This window comes from Triticum urartu, chromosome 3 (genome assembly GCF_003073215.2).
Source record: "Triticum urartu cultivar G1812 chromosome 3, Tu2.1, whole genome shotgun sequence".
Classification (NCBI taxonomy): Eukaryota; Viridiplantae; Streptophyta; class Magnoliopsida; order Poales; family Poaceae; genus Triticum; species Triticum urartu.
Genome location: NC_053024.1, coordinates 34911269 through 34926519, shown reverse-complemented (window position 1 = coordinate 34926519; position 15251 = coordinate 34911269). Strand labels below are relative to the sequence as shown.

General features: G+C 43.6%; 1 protein-coding gene across 1 annotated transcript; it reads left to right on the top strand.

Moving 5' to 3' along the window:
* Positions 1–6475: 6475 nt before the first annotated feature.
* LOC125546568 (protein MAK16 homolog) lies at positions 6476–9830 on the top strand (the record flags this gene model as incomplete). The annotated part of the gene is made up of 7 exons (XM_048710784.1): positions 6476–6637; positions 6729–6826; positions 8672–8759; positions 8836–8973; positions 9051–9141; positions 9317–9429; positions 9720–9830. Coding segments are annotated over 7 exons (801 nt in total), but the record flags the coding sequence as incomplete, so codon positions are not given.
* Positions 9831–15251: the final 5421 nt, after the last annotated feature.

Genomic DNA, 15251 nt, shown 5'->3' with positions numbered 1-15251 from the left:
AGGAGAAACACGCAACACCACGTAAACAGCTCCTGCACACAAAGAACAAAATTCTTGCAACCCGACGTAAGAGAGGGGTTGTCAATCCCTCACGGGTAAAAAGATAGGTAAAATTGTAGTAGATTGGATAAATAGTTTTCGCGGGAACGCGAGATAAAATAAATAAATAAATAAAAATTGCAACAAGGTATTTTTGGATTAATAGATCTGAAAATAAAAGCAAATAAAAATAGATCGCGAAGGCAAATATAATAAAGAAGAGACCCGGGGGCCGTAGATTTCAATAGTGGATTCTCTTGAGAAAAATAGAATATGGTGGGTAAACAAACTACTGTTGGGAAATTGATTGAACTTCAAATAATCATGATGATATCCAGGCAATGATCATTATATAGGCATCACGTCCAAGATTAGTAGACCGACTCCTGCCTGCATCTACTACTATTACTCCACACATGGACCGCTATCCAGCATGCATCTAGTGTATTGAGTTCATGGAGAAACGGAGTAATGCAATAAGAACGATGACATGATGTAGACAATATATATTTATGTAGAAATAGACCCCATCTTGTTATTCTTGATAGCAACGATACATACGTGTCGGTTCCCCTTCTGTCACTCGGATCAAGCACCGTAAGATCGAACCCATCACAAAGCACCTCTTCCCATGGCAAGAAAAATCGATCTAGTTGGCCTAACTAAACAAAAGATTTGAAGAAGAAATACGAGGCTATAAGTAATCATGCATATAAGAGATAAAAAGACTCAAATAACTTTCATGGGTAAAAACATAGATCTGATCATAAACTCAAAGTTCATCGGATCCCAACAAACACACCGCAAAAAGAGTTACATCAAATAGATCTCCAAGAGACCATTGTCTTGAGAATCAAAAGAGAGAGAGGAAGCCATCTAGCTACTAATTACGGACCCGTAGGTCTACAATGAAGTACTCACGCATCATCGGGGAGGCACCAATGAATATGATGAACCCTCCGTGATGGTGTCTAGATTGGATCTGGTGGTTCTGGAACTTGCGGCAGCTAGAATTGATTCTCGTCGACTCTCCTAGGGTTTCTAGAATATTGGAGTATTTATAGAGCAAAGAGGCGGTGCGGGAGGCCACCGAGGTGGGCACAATCGACCTGGGCGTGCCGTGGTGGGTTGTGCTCCCCTCGGATCTCCCCTCAGGTACTTTCTTGGCCCAACAGGTGTCTTCTGGTCTAGAGAAAATCCACAAAAAGTTTCGTTGCATTTGGACTCTGTTTGATATTGGTTTCCTGTGATGTAAAAAACAAGCAGAAAACAGCAACTGGCACTGGGCACTATGTCAATAGGTTAGTCCCAAAAAATGGTATAAAATAATTGTAAAATGATTGTAAAACATCCAAGAATGATAACAGCATGGAACAACCAAAAATTATAGATACGTTGGAGACGTATCAGAATGCTACAAATGAGTTAGTTGATGAGAACCTAATGATTCAGCAGTGGACATTTGTACCTGTGAACAAAGTATATGTGCGAAGAATTTGGAGAGGTCATACGCGTTCTCATAAATTTTTCAAAAGAATCAATTTTTAGGAATTTAACAGTCTTGAGGAATTTCGCTAAGCGTTCTTGTATTAGGTTCCAGAGTTGTATAGATTAGAAAATCCATACAAATGAGGAATCATGAAGAAAAACATAGCTTAGAGAAATCAAGGAATATAAGTATTCAGGTGTTTAAGGAGTGGGAAGTTGAAGAATAAACATCTTTTGAGGATTTTGGGGAGATCATAAGAAACAAAGTAGGGTAGTCAAATTAGATTTTAATTACCCTTGTCGAAGAACACAAAAAACTGGGAGTGGAGATGGAGAAGTTCGTCTGTTCAGATCTCCCATGCCCTAACTTGGCGGCGGGAGACAGCTATGGTGGCGGCGGAGTAAAGATTTCCGCGGTCGGCGCGAGTACGGCAGCGACGAGGCAGTGAAGCTCTTCCTCACCGGCGATGATGGAGTTTGGTGATGGCGCTATGTCTGAGAGCTCGAGCGAGATTCAGGTCGAGTGGAGTAAATGAGGTCCGAGGAAGGGAAGGGGTTTTTATAGCCGCGGTGAAAAACTACTTGTCCGAAGATTTTGGACGAACATGCCCCTGACTCTCACTATACTAACGACATATGTCACCCATGTACAGAGAGGTGGAGATCATGGGGGATCGCCGGTGAGTAGTTTAATACATCGTGGGAAGCAGAATGGTTTGAGCGACAACATCCAAAAATTCGGACATGAAAATCTTTAAAGTTTCGTTCGCAAATTCTTCAGCTGTCAAGGACACAGTGAAGACTTCGAACGGGTTTCAAATAGAACACACATGAAGAACTTGTGAACAGACTGGGTTGAGTTTAGTATAGAGGGGGAACGGGTCTGATCACATTCACTTAGAGGAAAAATCAACTTGAAGAACTAACAATAAGTGAATGTTGTTGAGGACATAGAAAAACTCCAATATATATATATATATATTCAATGAAGAACACCAGTCAAAAATTTGTATGAACAGCGATGACCTGTAGGCGGACTTGTCGGCAAGCTAACAACATCCATGTGACTTTTCGTATCCATCAGATGAGGCACACAATTCTTTGGGATTTTCTGTTGAAGAGCATAATAGTAACGTAGTTAGCAATGTAGTTTAGCTTTAGAAGAATGTATGGAAAAGATGCATTGGTGTCATAATAATAGAAAATCTTACCATGCCATTTCTATGGATGTTGGTGTAGTTCAACACATGGACAAGTGGCACGTATTGACCATAATGTGGAGGAGTTTCATAATTCTTGCACACAAAGATGATCTTTCTCCTCATAAGTTAATTCAGAGTCATCAGTGTAGTAGGTTCTGTCTACTATTTTCTAAGCATTTTTTGAAGAATTTAAATAAGCTGTCAAGGAAATATATAAGCTATCAACTAGTTCCCTATAAACAATATAAATTACATAAAAATAGCTTGAGAAAATCACATAGAGGTAGAAGTGGGAGCGTATCAACAAGGACCCAAATGTCGATATTAGCTTCGTCGATATTATCTTCATCGACATTATCTTCGTCAATGTCATCTTCAGGATCACCAAGATCGAAGGTGACATGCATACCCTCGTGAAAACCATATGCCTTGCACAGTGCTTCCCAATTTGAGCAACCAATGTAGGAGTAGTTCACCGCATTGTATAGATTTGCGGCAAAAGTATAACCATGATGGGTCCTGAGGTGAACTCTCTTTGTCTCCATGTTCTCATGATCTTCAAAATTTAGCTTCTCCAAGACATAGCCGTCTTGCATGACATGGAATGCACTAGTCGAATTGTAAAAGACAGAAATTACACGTTGAAAAAGTAGAAGTCATGCTTAATTACAAAAAAAGACTTGTCGTCGTTGCGTACTGTTTCAAGAAAGAAGGTCTCTCGAGCTTAATACTAAAGCGCCTACCGTCTCAAAGGTGAGGCGTGCAGCATAGACCCCAGTCGTTGCCACAGTAATCGCACTCCAGGATCCTATCGTCATCGTCAGACATTTTCTATGGTCATAGTTCAAAGATTAAACTTCTAAAATTTAATATATGTAGTACAAGAACTAAATTAGATCATTATTATTCATCACGGGTTGACTATCGGCCTGTCGAGTCTTTTCTTGAAAACTCTCAGCTCACGTGGTGTATATATTCGACCATCGGTAATGGTCACTCCTCCCTTCGTCCCCGAGTGCATTACACCAAAATGTCTAGCACACGGGAATGAAGGAGAATTGACCCCCATGACAACAGTCAGGATTCTTCCTCTTTGACATTTTGCGATTGTTGGTGATGGTAGCTCCTCCTATCATTCCAAAGTGAGTTACACCAAAATGTCTAGCACCTTGGCATGAAGAAGAAGCTACCCCCACGACAACGGTCGATATTCCTCTTCCTTTCTCATATATGGTGGACATTCCCTCACTAGTTTTGTGACTGTCATGTATGGAGCTCCAACAGACTTAAAGTCAACCCGTAATGTCGTTTAATTATATTTCTAGAGAATCCGGGCCACTCGATATTTCCACACATTGTAGCACAAGTCATGCCAAAATTCACAGAAAAATATAGCATGACCTTTGCTAAAATAGGACATATCGAATGCCTAAAATTTTCCAGAACGGAAATGAATCAACATTCCAGCAAAACATAGGTCACTCGGAGGTGTTCCCTGCAAAATGCATATATGCATCCATTTCGTCGAAATTTTTCAAAAGCATTAATGAAACAGAAGTATTGAAGCAGAATATTAAAGCAGGAGTACTTGGTCGCACATGGGATGGACTTTAAGAAAATTAGTCCAGTGGAGGAGGCAATCGATGAACTCATGTGACAAGTTAGTGGCTTCCTTACTCATATACTACTACTACATCTATGAAAACATCTACATCATCATCGACTTCAACGACATGGGGATTTGGCTGCTCTCACCTCAAGGTCGGAGGGGGTCGGTGACGGGGACGACAACGGGGATGATGCAGGGGCTACTTAATTTCTGCAAAAACAAAATATAAACAAAAAACATTATTATCCTAATTTTAGGACTTAGTGAAACCCTATAAGCTATCAACTAAACATTATTATGCTGATTCAAAAGACCTACATTTACTAAAAATTTGTAAAACTAGTTTTTTTACTAAAAAATTGTATTACTAACCCTAACAGCTATCCATCCATCCATCTATATATCCAAAGCATTACTAAAAAACCTAGTTTTATCCATCTATCTATCAAAGCATTACAAAAAAAACCTAATTTCATTCACCCATTTATCTATAAGCTTTCTACTAGTAGTGGGTTCATATATATGAACACCTAGGGTTACATATATATACATACTATTGTACTAAAAAACTATTTAGTGCTCTAATGATGAAGTGGGCTCATATATATGAACACCTAGGGTTCATATATATGAGCAAAATTAGTAAAAAAATCTGAACGTATTGCATTTGCTAATTCATCCACCACATTCATAGAGGAGAAGGAGGTACTCACGGTAGGCAGCCTGGGCCGACAAAGGGGATGGAGGTGGCAGGCACGGGGGAGGGTGGCCACGCATTGGGGAGGGCCGGCGCCGGGGGAGGGAAGCCGCGCATGGGTAGGGCGGCCACGGGGGAGGGCGGCCGGAGTAGTGCGGGGGCGGGCCGACAAGGGTGGGAGAGAGAGTGGAGATGGAGAGTGAGGAGGGAGACTAAGAGGTCAGGCGGGGGAGGACGATGATAACATGGGCTTAGTAGTAGCGCGGGTCGCGGCCCAACGGTACTGCTAATGTCATTAGCTGTAGCGCCGGTCCAAGACCCGCGCTACTCCTAAGAGGGGACGTGCAGCTAGGCCTGGGCTGGCCATAACAGCAAGCACGCGCTACTGCTAAGTGCGGACGGTCACAACCCTAGCATGTGCCACTGCTAAGTATCAGTCGCACGTCTTTCTAACAAGCACTATTGATAAGCCTCTATGTATAAGGTTTTTCCTAGTAGTGCATGGAGCCGTAGAGGAGATAGACTTGGTCAGACGGCTGGAGAAGCTGCGTTCGGTGTGATGTGACCAGTGTAGCGGCGACCCGGCACACAGGAGGACCGAGGAAAGATGAAAACTTTAGGGTTAGGGCGACAACGCTGTAGAAGTTAGGCCGGGCCAGAAATTTCAAAGTTGGGCCAGAAAAATTGATCGAAAGGGATATATGATGGGCCCAAGCGAGATGGCCGGAATTCGGCTCAAAATTGTTGTTTCGGCCGAAAATCTAATCTATGACCAGCGCTACTGTGATTCTGTGACCGCCTCACTTCTCCACCCTCCGTCAGATAATTGCCACCAGCTATTGACTCCCATTTCTTGTGTAGTCGATATATTTCTGTTTCCCCTTAAAAAAAGGACAGCCCGGTGATATTTCTGTTTTCTCCTTCCACCACAAATTTCTAGTAAGCTCTCTCCACTGCCTTTGCTTTGCACAGTGACATGGTAAATTCTGTTATAGGAGAACAAGTAAGTAAGTGTTCTCCGAGTCACATAAATTGATGGAATAAGTAAGGTGTAAGATTGAAGCATGTGCTATATGAATACCAAAAAATGCTGTACAACAGTAGAACTAGAATTCAGCAAAGCTTGAGTTCTATGGGCCATTAAAGAGTCATCATCATTACATGATTCAGAAAACAAGTTTTGAAATAATAATTTTGTGCCTTGGACGTTACAAACTTGATTGAAGCAGTTATCTCTTCCATGCATGATCAGCTGGCTGTGTGATGTCAAAGCAGTGCTGTTTTGCGAGCAGTAGTCGTTGTGATCCGCAGAGGCTAGAATGAGTGACTTTAATATTGGATGCTTCAGCTTGCCACTGATTATAATATCGTGGTCCGCGTGCTTTACTCATTGTGCTCTTTGTTCTTTTTCGTCCCGAACTATGCTTATCATCGTAAACTTTTGTTGATGCTGTCCTTCTTTCTACTTTGACCGGTCATGCAGGTATTTTCTACTTATACATGAAAACTGCGGAAAGAGCCCATCTGCCAAACAAATTATGGGAGAGAGTCAAACTACCCAGGAATTATGAGCAAGCAATGGAAGTCATCAAAAAACATCTCGTATGCATATCTAGCTAGCTGCTGTGCTTTGTCACTTCATCTCAACGTGAGTCTAGTTAGCCTTATGCCATCCCTTTTTATCATTATGTAGGAACATTGGCCGGAGCTACTTGTGCACAAGATCAAACAACGCCTGACAAAAATGACTCAGTATCGCATAAGGATGAGGAGACTTCAACTTAAAGTGAGGTAAGCACTACTGGTTTTAGTAGGCACAACATATTGTTTCTTGACAGTTATCTGCTCCTGAATTCTGGGTGTAATCTGATTGTATAAGTTGATGGTACTGTTCCATTTGTTTTTCTTATATGGTAGAATGTAAAAACGAAAATACATTTGAGATCATAATAGAGGAAATAAATTAGGATCACCAGAAATGATCGTATGGCAAGGCTGATTGGTTATGCTAAAGTTGTTACAAGCATGGTTTTTCATTTCAGTTTCAGAAAAGAATCAGCACCAACCGAAAGTACCGAAATTCAGTGAATTTCAGTTTGCATTTCGGCCAATGGGCCGGAATATTCACTTGAATTAAATTAAATATTTGATTGAAAAAAGGTAAAATATTTGAATTCCTGTGTACCACTAAAATGGCTGAAATATTTTGGCCAAAAGCTAAATATTTCAGTGTCTACTGAAATTCAGTGAATTTCATCGAAGTCTCACTGAAAGTGAAAACCATGGTAACAAGTTCAGGCCACAAACTTACCAGTCGATCCTCTTTGTTAAGGTTTACCCTTGTATTATTTCCAATGGTTTATTCTGTCAACAGCCTATAAAATAGTACTCCCTCCAATCAATGATAATTGATGCTGTGGTCTAGTACAAAGTTGTACTAACTTTGTACTAAATCAGCGTCAGTTAATTTGAATCGGAGGGAGTAGGTTTTTGTGGATTGACCGGCCTTTTTTACTGCTTTCCTCTCCATTCTTTGTAACGTACAAGACACTGAACAGGTGACCTCTTGCTGACCAAGCTGTAGCTTGTTGATTCATTAGTGCTGTGGGTATCGCTATTATTGGAATTGCTATTGTGCGCATGAGTGCACCCACTTTGGCAAGCGTCAGTTGCGAGCAGATGTTGGTTTAACCTCAGTTAGAGGACACCTTTCCAGCTCTGGCAACTAGCCTGCGCCTGTGCATCACTTTAGTGCTTCATCATGTGGATCTGGCCTAATCCAACGTTATCTTGTCAAATCCTTTGGTCTAGAACCTAGCTGGACCAAATCTAGGCTGTAGACGTGCGGGATGGTACGTGCTGTTGGGTGGCTCAGCTGGACTGCATTGGCCATGAGCACCGACCAGAAGCAGAAGAGTCGTCCAGGTTCCATTTATCCATAGTTTCGTGCAAATGCTCTAAGTCTCTTAACTATCCAGTGTTTTTGCCTGGCGACTATTTTATTCGTTACACGCTTAGGGGTTGCCCATGTGAAGAATAGTGTCCTACTAAAGTCAGAACATGCACTAAGAGGACCGAAAAGAAAGAGAAATGCCCATATGGTCTGTGTAGCGAATGGGACCACAACACTGTTTGCCTTGCAGCTTATTTGTTCTGCTGTTCCAATTTCTTAGGTCTAGAAGTCATATTTGGTGATGAGTGCCGCACAGCACCTCCAGTCCATGCTTTTCCCCCTCAAGCTGCTTCCTCAACCAATCAGGCGCTTTGGGCTGCATAGCTCAGGAATACTAAAGCCAAAACGTCTTCAAATCATATGTTTTCCATATTCAAATTACTAATGGTATTATGGCGACTACAAACCCTTTTTTGACAGTGCGAAAAAAACCTATATTCAAAACGACTAGTGATGACTTGAGACTTATGATATGACATTCGTGCAATTAACTTGTAACCGGGTTCAGTTACATGCTGATTCATATCGTTGATGTACTCCCTCTGTACACTAATAGAAAACCTTTTAGATCAGTAAGTAGTGATCTAAAAGGTCTTCTATTAGTTTACAGAGGTAGTACATACTTATACTGTTAACTTCTGACACATAAAAAAGTTGCTAAACATACTTTCCTGCTCTGCTAGAGAGAAGATAATGACCGTCCCCAGGAGGAAGACTCAGCGCGATCTCCAAAGATTAGAGAAAGCTGAAAAGGCTGCTCAACTAGAGAAGGTTATTTTTTCGGATAATCACCATCACTTATGTGTTATACATTGCAATGTTCTAACATCTTCCTGCTATCGGTCAGAGTATTGAAAGAGAACTAATAGAGCGTCTGAGGAAAGGTGTTTATGGTGGTGAAATTCATAATGTCCCCCTCAAGCAGTTTGATACTATCCTTGACATGGAAAAGGATGAACTGGCTCCTGAGATAGAAGAGGAAGAAGTAAGCGCAGACCGATTATGATAGTTAAGCTAACTTTGTTATGTTGTCACTGCTCACAAGCTTTCCCATATAAACAGGAAGGTGAGATAGAGTATGTTGAAGGTGCTGATATCGAGATGGATGAAATGGAAGACATGGAAGACTTTGAAGGCTTCGGTGGAGAAGATGGTAAACACTTCCCTTGTTTCTACTGGGCATGTTGTAGAATGCTCTGACTTGTGAGGAGCCGAAGATACTTCTTGTTGTTCTCTGTTCACTAGATAATGTTCTGACTTGGACAAAATGGTTATTCGGCATAGTAGTGCCAACTACAAATCTAATCTCCAAAAAAAAATGATTGCAGATGATGGAGATGAAGATGATGGCCTGGATGAGCCATTAACAAAGATGCCCAAGAGATCGGGCTTCGATATAAGGTCAAAGATTGGTCGCAAGTCTACGAAAGTAATCACCGAGGTAAATCACTTGTTTCAGTATTAATATTCTTGATGTCAGGATACACTGTGTTGCCGAAAATCATATATAAAATCAAACACATCCAATTGTTTTGTCACATATCTGGTATCCAACAAGTAAAAGTGTGTAATCAGTATTGTGCTTTTCTCTTTATTTACATTGCTGTAAGCTAATATCTGCATCCGGGGCATCATATTAGCTTTTTTTTTCAAAAACAATTCATTTTTCCGTGGGTTAACTCTGAATGAGCAATTCCTGCTGGAGTAATAATTTTATTTCTCGGCTTTTAGCGGGCCACAGGTGGGACAAGAGCGAAAACAGAATATCAGGCTAAGGATGCAGATGTGATTCACCCAAGCACGGCGCCTTCAGTAACATATGTGTTGTTGATGATCGTGTAATTTAGAAAAAAAATTCTTTTATCTTCTCACGATAATCTGTTGAGTTCGTATGATGGTTTATTTTTCTGAGAACACGGAAACTGGCATGAATTGTACTAACTGAACAGTATTCAGTCTCTCTCTGACCCGAACCAGGTTTTTGCAAAGTTACAGCGGATGTACGCTGTTAACGTCAAGTTGTGTGATTAATTCACAAGAGTAAAATCCATTAGAGAGGTTACTCTATTTAAAGTTTTGCTCTAGTCACTGGACTTTAATTTAGGTGTTGGGGGTTTTGGGGGGTTAATTTAGGTGTTTCATATATTGTTTTAGCTAGCTAATTAATAGAAAGAAGCGTCCTCTCTTATGTCCGTGCTTGGTCGACGCTACGTACTATATACGTATAGAGAGGACTAGACATGCTAGCTAGCTAGTAAGCAAACGAAGGAAACAGATGATTGTCATGAACATATGCATACAGAAAGAAGTGATATCGACCACCTCTCCTTCTCCGAGAGATTGGTCGAACAACAAGTTCTCGTATATCTATCCGACACTACCGGCTACATCTATACAATAATTATCTCTTACAATATAATCTCCTAATTATATATGAACACAGGATCCACATAGTATTCTCCGTCTTCAGCGATCACGTGGTCAAGGAAGAATGCCGCCAATTCCTCTTGAATTGCTCGCATACGATCTGGTGCTAGGAGTTCATCCCGCACCCGAAAGATCTAATTTGAAGAAGGGGGTCAATACATATATATATATGAATAAATGAAACTCAACACAAATGATGGTAATAAAATAAAATTGTGAATATTATTGCTTACGCACTTCATATTGTTCGTCAGAGTACCCCTGTTCACAGGTCGTGTGGCGGATGGACTCGCAAACGTAGTATCCACAGAAATCATTCCCTTGATCCTGCGACAACCACTTTATAAGAAATAGAGGTCAATCAAACTAATAAGCAAGCATGCCAAATGGTATTGATGAAACTAGCGCTTGAATCACTAGGAGATGCGCGGTACATGCTACTATAGTACTTACTTTCGGGTGTCTAAATTGCAGCTTTTTCGGCAGTCCTGGAGCTTTTTGGTGAATTTTCTCCAAACCCTGTCAGACAAAGACAACAATTACTCGACATCAGAAAATGAACAAAGTTGCTGATGCTGATAAGGTGGATAATGATCGATTTAACTTACTTCTTGAGCATTTGAGTCATGTCTGCATACTCCTGGGGATCTTTTCATCTCGAGTCTAAGACGGTTACTAGTCCCTGCTCAAGCTTAATCTCTAGGAGAATATAGTGGTAACTGCGCACGCATGCATAACTCATCAATTACATTACTATAACCTGGACTAATATATAAGGGAAACGGAATATGCACAAGACAGTAACACTCACTTGAAGTTGTAAGGAAAGAGTATTATATCTTTGTTTTCATTTATGACGAACGATTATAGCAAGTTGGCCTCGGTATCTTCGGCATGAAATTTAACCTCGGTTGCATCTATGAGATTTGTGTCAATGAACCCAATATCACCGACTTGTCTTTTCTTCAATTCAGCGATCTTCAATCTGCATAATATAGAGGATAATTATAAATACATGCAATGAAAGAGCTGACCTATATAGAGAGAGACTTAGTGAGAGAAGTAGTACTACTTACAGACAGTAGCAAGTGACCGTTGCTTTATCGGGGGCCCTTTGATTGAAAAACTGGAAGAACTGCTCAATGAAACATTCAACAGTTCAATTCCAACGAGGTCATGCTCCTCTCTAACTATCAGCGTCAAAGTATCCTTCCCCCCAGACTCTCTGCAGGTTTTCATGTACCAATCATGCAATCTTCGCATCATCGTTGTTAGAGATCTTTCATCTTTGACGAGAGGCTTCCCAAACTCGTATCTATGTACCACCTCCGAGAAATCATAATGTACATCGTCGGGCAGGTAATCTCCAAGATTGCTATAACTGGGCACCATCCTCGGATCATTAGCGACGATGTCGCTAGACACCTTGAGCGGGGGGCACGATTGGTTCGCTTGTTCGCCGAGCTGGGCAATTTTTTCCCAGCTCATTGTTCTTTTATCCTTTGATCACTGACAGTAGTTCCCGACCGCTCCGCTTCGACAAATGTCTTTCCAATAATGCGCTCATAGTTGCCTTTCGACGGAGACTTTGGTGGTTTTGTCAGGGTAGCCAGAGTGCGCTTTGCTTTCACCGGATCTACCTTCTCCTCCAGAGGTGGATGTTTCTTTGCTTTCACCCCTTGAAAGAAGTTCGTCACTTCGGCTCGCACGATCTTCGCGTTCTCCTCCCGGGTCATCTCGTATGGTAACTGAGGGAGTCCTGGATTAGGGGGTGTCCGGATGGCCGTACTATACCTTCAGCCGGACTCCTGGACTATGAAGATACAAGATTGAAGACTTCGTCCCGTGTCCGGAAGGGACTTTCCTTGACGTGGAAGGCAAGCTTGGCGATACGGATATGCAGATTTCCTACCATTGTAACCGACTTTGTGTAACCCTAACCCTCTCCGGTGTCTATATAAACCGGAGGGTTTTAGTCCATAGGACAACATAGACAACAACAATCATACCATAGGCTAGCTTGTAGGGTTTAGCCTCTCCGATCTCGTGGTAGATCTACTCTTGTACTACCCATATCATCAATATTAATCAAGTAGGACGTAGGGTTTTACCTCCATCGAGAGGGCCCGAACCTGGGTAAAACTTCGTGTCCCTTGCCTCATGTTACCATCCGGCCTAGACGCACAGTTCAGGACCCCCTACCCGAGATCCGCCGGTTTTGACACCGACATTGGTGCTTTCATTGAGAGTTCCTCTGTGTTGTCGCCGTCAGGCTTGATGGCTCCTACGATCATCGATAGTGATGCGGTCCAGGGTGAAACTTGTCTCCCTGGACAGATCTCTGTCTTCGGCGGCTTTGCACTGCGGGCCAATTCACTTGGCCATCTGGAGCAGATCAAAAGCTATGCCCCTGGCCGTCAGGTCAGATTTGGAAGTTTAAACTACACGGCTGACATCCGCGGGGACTTGATCTTCGACGGATTCGAGCCACTGCCGAGCGCGCCGCGCTGCCACGACGAGCATGATCTAGCTCTGCCGCCTAACAGTGCCCTGAAGGCCGCACCCGCATCGGCTTCGACCCTTAATTCGGAGCCAACTACGCCGATCGAGGATGGGTGGTTGGACGCCGCCTCGGGGGCTGTGATCCTAACGGTGATCGAGCCGAACACTAGCCCCGCACTCCGCGAGACTCGTGATTCCAAGGAGCCGGACTCCTCTCCGGACTCCGAACCATTCGCGCCTCTGCCGATCGAATCCGATTGGGCGCCGATCATGGAGTTTACTTCCGCGGACATCTTTCAGCACTCGCCCTTTGGCGATATTATGAAATCACTAAAGTCTCTCTCTTTATCAGGAGAGCCCTGGCCGGACTACGGTCACCAAGGTTGGGATACGGACGATGAAGAAATTCAAAGCCCACCCACCACCCACTTTGTAGCCACTGTCGACGATTTAACTGACATGCTCGACTTCGACTCCGAAGACATCGACGATATGGACGCCGATGAAGGAGACGATAAAGAACCAGCGCCTATCAGGCCCTGGAACACCACCTCGTCATATGACGTATACATGGTGGACGCACCAAAAGATGAAGACGAGGAGCGGAAGGATGCACCGAAGGCTTGTTCCCTCGAAAAGCAGTCAAAGCGGCGACGCAAGCACCGCCCCAAATCCCGCCTCGACAGAAATAGCGATCACACAGACCCAGCGCTAGAGCAGGGCGAACTGCTGCCGGACAACGACAATCCGGATAATCAAACCAAACAAACAAATCGTATCAAGGATAATGGCCCGGACGACGCAACGTCGGACAGGCACCCGGAGCAGCAGACTACCCGTAAAAGGCTTGTTGCCACCGCGAGGAGTCTGAAAAAGCAGAAGCAAAGGCTCAAGGCTGCGCAAGACACACTCCACATCAGATGGAGCAAAATACTCAACACAGCAGCGAGGTACGACGACAATCGCCCCTCCAAGAGCTACCCAAAGCGGAAGCTGCTACCCGAATTCGATGAGGAGGCCTTAGATCCCCCACAACCAAATATCAAAGCGGCCACCTGGTCGGATAGACAACCCCTCTACCAACACAGAGCGGCATACAACGCCGCTCACAATACAATACACGACCCATGCGAGGGCTCGCACCCAAAGGACGGTGCAACAAGATCCATCTATGGACCACACAAGCGCGCCCCAGCATACAATGCAACACAACAAACATCCGAACAACACGGTACACCCAGCTACAGGGGTGCCGCACACCCCCTATGTTTCACCGATGAGGTGCTAGACCATGAATTTCCAGAGGGATTCAAGCTCGTAAACATAGAGGCATACGACGGAACAACAGACCCTGGGGTCTGGATTGAGGACTACATCCTTCACATCCATATGGCTCGAGGAGATGATCTCCACGCCATCAAGTACTTACCCCTCAAGCTCAAAGGGCCAGCTCGTCACTGGCTCAAAGGCCTCCCCGAAAGCTCCATTGGAAGTTGGGAAGAGCTCGAAGACGCCTTTCGGGCAAATTTTCAAGGGACTTATGTCCGACCTCCGGATGCGGACGATTTGAGTCATATAACTCAACAGCCCGGAGAGTCAGCCCGAAAGCTTTGGAACAAGTTTCTTACTAAAAAGAACCAGATTGTCGACTGTCCAGACGCCGAAGCCTTGCCAGCTTTCAAGCATAGCGTCCGTGACGAATGGCTCACCAGACACCTCGGCCAAAATAAGCCGAGAACGATGGCCGCATTAACAAACCTCATGACCCGCTTTTGCGCGGGTGAGGACAGCTGGCTAGCCAGATGCAGCACCAGCAACCCCAGTACATCTAAAGTTAGAGATGGAAACGGGAAATCACGGCGCAACAGCAATAACAAATGCCGGATTAAAGAAGACATCATGAAGGGCACGGCAGTAAATGCCGGATTCAAAAGCTCTCGGCCAGGTCAAAAGCCGCCCCCTAAAGGTACCAGGGATGAACTGTCCAGCCTCAACAAAATTCTGGACCAAGTATGCCAGATCCATAGTACCCCTGGTAAACCCGCTAATCATACCCACGGAGAATGTTGGGTCTTCAAGCAGTCCAGCAAGCTCAATGCCGTACACAAGGGGGAGGATACACCAAGTGAAGACGAGGATGAGCCCCCCAAGCAAGACACGGGGGAACAAAAGAAATCTCCACCAGAAGTCAAAACAGTAAATGTGTTACACGTGATCAAGGGAAAAAACAACGCGGCACTCCCAGGAAAATATACCCAAGTGCCTGTCACCGCGAAGTCCTGCCACTGGTCGTCTCAACCGATCACTTTCGACCATCGCGATTACTCAGCAAGT